Source organism: Diabrotica undecimpunctata, chromosome 2 (genome assembly GCF_040954645.1).
Source record: "Diabrotica undecimpunctata isolate CICGRU chromosome 2, icDiaUnde3, whole genome shotgun sequence".
Lineage (NCBI taxonomy): Eukaryota > Metazoa > Arthropoda > Insecta > Coleoptera > Chrysomelidae > Diabrotica > Diabrotica undecimpunctata.
In genome coordinates, this window is record NC_092804.1 from 118,779,864 (window position 1) to 118,786,955 (window position 7,092).

General features: G+C 31.9%; 1 protein-coding gene across 1 annotated transcript; it reads right to left on the reverse strand.

Annotated features, from left to right (window-relative positions):
* Window positions 1–2,376: 2,376 nt before the first annotated feature.
* Window positions 2,377–5,374, reverse strand: LOC140434816 (endoglucanase-like). The gene is made up of 4 exons (XM_072523349.1): window positions 5,254–5,374; window positions 3,109–3,321; window positions 2,852–3,030; window positions 2,377–2,778 (listed from the first exon to the last, which is right to left on the reverse strand). Exons 1-4 carry the CDS (start codon window positions 5,282–5,284, stop codon window positions 2,482–2,484), a joined length of 720 nt encoding a protein of 239 aa, XP_072379450.1. The 5' UTR covers window positions 5,285–5,374; the 3' UTR covers window positions 2,377–2,481.
* Window positions 5,375–7,092: the final 1,718 nt, after the last annotated feature.

Consider the following 7,092-nt stretch of genomic DNA (forward strand, 5'->3'; position numbering starts at 1 on the left):
CAGCGAACAGGGATGTATTTAACACATTTTAAATAAAAAAAAAAATTTTGATTTATTAAATTTAATAAGGTATGAGAAAATTAATATTTAAAAAAATAATAAGTAAATTATTTATTTTAAATATTATTTTTGGGGTATTGTGACAATTAGGGTTTATAGAAAATAATTTATAAGTTATATACTACATAATATTAGATATTTGGTTGTTTTAAATAAGTTATATACTAGAGAATTTAATAAAAATATATTTATGTGAGGGCATTTTTAATAAATTAGCATATAATAATTGTAAAAAGTTTTATTTAGTAATTTTAATTTTGTAAATAGATTTAAGTGAGCCATGTGCCTAGGCACATGGCTCACTTAAAGTTGAGCTTCTCCGTCGTATAAGACTGACTTGGGCAGCCTTCGGCAAGCTGAACCATATTTTCAAATCGTCTGATATACCAATATGCCTTAAAAGAAAAGCGTTTAATCAGTGTGTTTTGCCAGTGTTAACTTACGGTGCCGAAACGTTGACCATGACAAGGAGAACAGTTCAAAAGATCCGTGTGTGTCAAAGGGCGATGGAGCGTGCTGTGTTGGGCGTTTCACTACGAGACAAGATCCCAAATCGCCAGCTACGACAAAGAACAGGAGTGGCTGATGCAGTAGAGAGAGTAGCAACACTGAAATGGAGCTGGGCAGGTCACGTGGCTCGAATGACAGATAATAGATGGACAAAGCGGATACTGGAATGGAGACCAAGAGATGATGCCTACCGAAGCAGAGGTCGTCCACCAACACGTTGGACTGACGATCTAAAACGTTGTCATAGGAATTGGATGCAAGAGGCACAAGATCGAAATAGATGGAAAATTATGAGGGAGATCTATGTCCAGCAGTGGATAAGCGAAGATTGAATGATGTGCCTAGGCAACCAACTATACATACTCCAAGTGTCAAATTAAGAATCATAATACGATAAGTGGGGTTATTATAATAATATATTGTTTGAAATGTGTATTTTATTAAATTAGAGTGTTAGTTACTAATTTAATTATATATTCTGATCTGAAAAGCCTAAATGTCAACAAAATTATTAATAGAAAAGAATGGAATTCTCTGGATCTCCGGAGATGGCCATGTTTGCGAAATGGTTTGTTCCAGAAAATTCAGACATGTATTAAATAGAACTGAATAGAACATGATATCTGACGAGATGGTTCTAGAATGTCCAAAAGATATAAATACCCGTGATTTGGATTCAAGATGGCAGTTTTTGAAAGTTTTTAGTCAGAAAAGTTTTAGATAGTGCAGTCAGAAGAGTTTTAAGAAGTTTTTAGGTCAGTTTTGGAAGTTTTTAGTCAGAAGTCAAGCAGTTTATTATGAAAGTTAGTTGGAGTCAGTGAATCAAGTACAAATAGTCAAAATGTTTAATATAGTGAGTTAAATGAAGATTAAAAATTATGCATATAATTTAATGCACATTTATAATTATACACAAATAATTATTGAAGATAAAAAAGGTATATTGGAAGAAATTAAATTATATTATGGTTGGAGATTAGTATAAATCAACTTATAATAATTGGATATTGGTATATTGAAAAGAAGAATAAATATAAATGCTGTTTGCTGGTTTGGTTGGTAGTGTATAGATGCTGGTGAAGAAAAATATATCTTAAATTGGTAGAAGCTGATAATTGAAAAAAGTAATTTCACAAAAAACAAGGAGAACTGAAGTACGAAGACATTCAGTGGTGATTAGAATCTATATACTTAGTGGAAAATAGTTCATTTAGGCATTCAGTGAAAGAAAGGTACAAAATTTTGTTAATATAATTTAGTTAGTGTCATAACAATTTCAATTTTGAAGATAGTTTGTTTAAATTTTAGATTGTCTATAGAATTTAATTAGTTTTATAAGAATATCAGTTTAAAGATAGTTTATTTTAAATTTACATTGACTAGGTTAGATATATATGTGTGTTTCATAATAGTTATAATAAAGATAATTTAAAAAGTACTTACAAGCTAATTCTTTGAGAACCGCGATAAAAACCCTATATATTATATTATTAAAAATACTCATTGCTCATCATTCAAACACAAAAAACACATCATAACAATATATATATATATATATATATATATATATATATATATATATATATATATATATATATATATATATATATATATATAAGTCACTTGCCGCAGAATGTAATTATGGGGCAAGTTTTCTTTCCTTTAATTAGTATATATAACATGTACCAAAGCCAATGCTTGTCTCAATGTAAATAAAATAAGTATTTTTGGTAAAACCTACTAACATAGGATGATCAACGTATAGCTGAAACCTTAATAAACTGAAAAATTAAATCGTTCTTTGGGTATTAGAAAAAGACTTTTATTTAATTGACATGCAAATCATGTGGTTTAATTAAGTATATATCTAAGTAAAACATATCTATTTTAAAACAAATAGTTATATTATATTTAAAGACTGCAACCAGATTTGGCAACGATTTCAGCAGGGCATTTGACTTGTTGGAAATTCATTTTTGGATTGTCAGCATTTTGGTAGAAATCAAATCTGAAGTAACATCCAGCTTGTAAATTTGCAGGAAGAGTATTACATTCGCCTCTGTTGTGAACTCCACCATATTGGTCACCCCAACCGCTCCATGGGGCATTCCATTGGTCGTGACAACCTTGTGTGAAAATTCCAACACCACCTCCGGGAAGAGCAATGTCAAAATGATTTCTGCCCAAATCAGCACCAGTATTTGTAACCTATAAATAAATGTGTAATAAATATTTTGTCCAATAAAATCCAAAAAAATCTTTGGTTATAAAAAAATCTTACTTGTACGATCATTTTCTTGTTTGCAATTTTATCGGTGAAGCTAAGTAAGAAACAAGCGCAACATAAGTTAACATCAACTCCTGAAGTAAAAGATGCGGCACCAAAACCATATGCTAAAGTGCTGTTTACTGCCCAGGGTTGTTGACTGTTGCACATGTAAGCTTTACCTCCATCACAACCTAAAATAGAAGATTAGGTTATTTCATTATGATATGATATGTACGCTTTCTAAATTGGCGCGGTAAAATTTACTTTACCTGATTTTACATCGGCAGCAAGTTTATTTATTCCCGTTTTGTCGCATGAGGCAACCGGTACCATGTTAGGAGTCTTAATATTGGCTTTCCATGAACAAGAAGGTTTGCAACAATCCCAATAACGAGTAGTTGTTCCCTGTCCACTAATTCCTTTCTCAATTAATTCAATTTCTGGACTTTGTTCTAGAGGACTAGCTACTGCAAGGGCCACAACTGAAAATATGTAAGGAATTAGTTAGCAAGTAAAATATTTTGAACTATCAACCACAGTCAGCTTGTCAGCTATAAACCGAAACGTCGAGTATAAAAAGTCCAATTTTAGAATCATGCGTATTGTTCTGTTTATAGCAATAGACTATATTTTTTAAAAATATTAAGTATCAATAATTTTTTGTATATATATATATATATATATATATATATATATATTCAGGAATTCTACAGTATTCACTGCCTTCCCTAGCTCAACCGTTTCCATCTCTCTCTGTTGTCCCATTCTCCATCGTTTATTTCTCTCTTACTTATGGCGTCGTCTACTTCGTTCCTCCAGGATTTTCGGGATCGTCCTCTTTTCCTATTTCCTATAGGGCTCCATTCGGTTATTCTCTTTATCCATCTGCTGCTCTTCTAAGAAGTCTATGTCCATACCATTAGTAAATTAAACAAATTTTTGTTTGATTTACTTATGTTTGTATGTTGAGAACGATTTCCGAAGTGGAAATTGAAACGTCAATAAACGTACTTTAACCCTTAATTGTGGCTTATTCTCATTTAAATAGTAATTACTTTAAAATGCCACAAGAAAATAGCTTTAGAACAATATTTTGATTTTGATTAATTTTTTTTTATTTACATAAAGTACATCGACAACTGCAGCGATTGGTACAGGAACACTAACATTAAATAATAATTATATCTCTTTAAATAATGGCTATTAGGTTAAAGCTAAGGCAGATTGTGGCATAGACATATAATACAAAATAAATTGACTGCTGCAATATAGTCGCGTGTCCCCAGTGCGACAGAGAACACTGATACAAAGCAGTCGCTGCCCCCTGCATCTCTGTCTAATGGGCTAGATTTATCGACCACGCGATCTTCCCATTGGTAACTTGGTCGATAAACCTGGTAAATTAGAAAGAGATACAGGGACTGGTTTGCGTCAGTTTTTTTTGTTACATTGAAGAAACATGCTGATATTGCAACAATCAGTCTATCTTATATTATTTATGTCTATGGCTTGTGGTAGAGCAGAGTGGTTTTTGGAAACTATATAATTTTCGTGATCTCTCTAGGATTGTTGAGAACATATATTTACCATGGCAGTAAATAATTAGGAGATTAGCTTATTGTACCTTTTTATAGTAAGACTGTTCATTTATGGGAACTAACATAATAACACTGAGATAAAGTGAATAATTTATATAACCAGTGTAATACCAATAATGAAATATATATATAATAAAATTAATTTCCCCAAAAAAGACAAAATGCATGGTTATAACATCAAATTTACTAAGATATAAATTGGAACTGGAAGGTCAGATAATAAAACAAGTAATGGAGTTTAAATATCTAGGCATCACATTATCTAGCTACAAAAACGCTAGCTACGGAAAGGCAGAACGATCAGACATAGAAAGGACAAAATAATTGTTAGAAACAGCAGAGATAAAACCACATAAAAATTGATGGTAGGAGACTGGAACAGAGCTAGAAGTACAGATATATGATGAAGATGCAAGGGGAAGAACATCATGAACTGGATAAGAAATAGAAAAGTAGAATGGAACGATCATATAAGCCGAATGACAGCAAATAAAGTAGTAATGACGACAAGAGACAGTTTCCTAATAGGAAGACGATCAGTAAGGAGATCACGAAAACGATGGAACGACAACTTACTGGAGGCACATTGAAAAACAGACAGAGTCATGTCTTCATAAAAGGAATAAGAAGAAGAAATATATATGAAATACAAAGACAAATAAAAAATCAGTATGTATGTAAACAGCAAATTATTAGTTATGAAGGTTTTTATTGTGAATGTTATAATAATCATATTTTTTATAAAAAGAAATTAAATTTTAGAAACATATTTGTTGGTAAAATAAAAAATACATTTTAAAATCTTAAATAACTTACTGGCTGAAAAAAGAAGGATAGCGATCTTCATGTTGCGTATCTTAAAATACAACTTCGGTATCCCAGTGGGCCAGTCATAATATATAGTAAAATATTATCTTAAAATGGTCCTTTTACCAAATTTTAATACGTATCTTGAGTGGAATCACTTGAATCCAATGATAAAATCTTACTATTGTACTATTGTAACTATATTAGACAATAGGGGTCATTGTCAAGGTTAACACGGGCTTATGTATAATATTCTTATGTACATGTACTTAACGTATAGATCATATCTTATGTTTTAGATTTGACGGCTCTATCCTTTGATGTATATTTGTTTTGAAGCTGTTTTTTATTATTTTTCTGTGGTTTTCCAAGTTAAAGTTGTTTTGGTTTTTAGAAAAAACATTGTTTTGACGACTTTTCGTGGAGGCCACACTTGCCATAAAAATAATATTAATAAATGTTTTTATTACCAAAAAAATGAATTTTCCTTTACAATAATGTATTATATCAGTAGGGCGAGATTCAGTTTGTATACCGCTGTGTAACTGCGGCTCTTCCACCTAGCCCCCGAAGATAAGATAGAGAGACTATATTTAAATAATGAAATATGTATTTGAAAATGGATTATTTACACTTTCTGGGCACAAAACAGAGGTGTGTCTATTTAGCCGAAAACGAAACATTGAACAGGATCATGTAAAACTGGTACCTTATAATTTCCAAATAAAAAATGTTGTGAGATATTTAGGATTGAAACTGTTACGAAAAGATTGTATCCATCAAATAACAAAAAAGTCTGAAAATTCTATTGACATACTGAGAGTCTTTTGTTATACAAAATGGGGGGCTGACCCAAATATCGCCTTGTTATTTTATAGAACCATGATAAGATCAATCCTGGATTATGGTAGTCATTTGTATGGATCAGCGGCACAAATTCATTTAGACAAACTAGAAACCCAAAAAAACAAAAGTCTGAAAATATGTCTTGGATATCTCAAGTCAACCCCAATAAATATTATGGAAGCAGAAGCTGTAGAACCACCGTTACAACTAAGAAGGCAACTAATAAGGAACAAGTTTATCACAAAAGCATTTGCTAAGTCCGCAAGTTATATAATTCCTATCCATGAACTGTCAATTTCAGTACTCACACAGTCTTATTGGCTAAGAAAGAAAAATCCGCTAACTTGTGAAAGTTATACCACTCTTTCCCAATTCAGGTCGGTACTGTACACATCAAAAACCACACCAATATTTTCAGAACATCCGCATATCCTTTTTTCTAAAAAAATTAAGACGTTTCAGATTGACAAAAACGACCACTTCCTCGAAACGGTCAATCAACGATAGCCTGACTATTATCAGATTTACACCGATGCATCAAAAAAAAATTCGTACAGGTTCCACTTTTTACGATCACACCTCAAAATATCATGAAGAGTTCAGATTACCAGATGAGGCAACGATATATACAGCAGAAATGTTTGCAATAAGTGAAGCTCTAAAATATATACTGAGGACGTATAGACTCAAAAGTGTCATATTAACGGATTGTAGAGGTGTCATAGAGAGACTAAAAAATATAAGTGCGGCCAAGAACTTAAGTCATCTAGAAGTAGAAATACTACAGACCAATCACGAAATACTTAGCTCGCAACGGGAGGTGCTAATAGTTTGGACCAAAGGGCATTCGGGTATACAAGGAAACGAAATTGCTGATAAGTTTGCAAAATCCGCCTTAGACTTACACAGAGATTCTATTAACCAGTGTATTCCATACACAGATTTAAATTCCACACTTAAAGTTCAACTTAGGACTAAATGGCAAGAACTACATGACAGCCA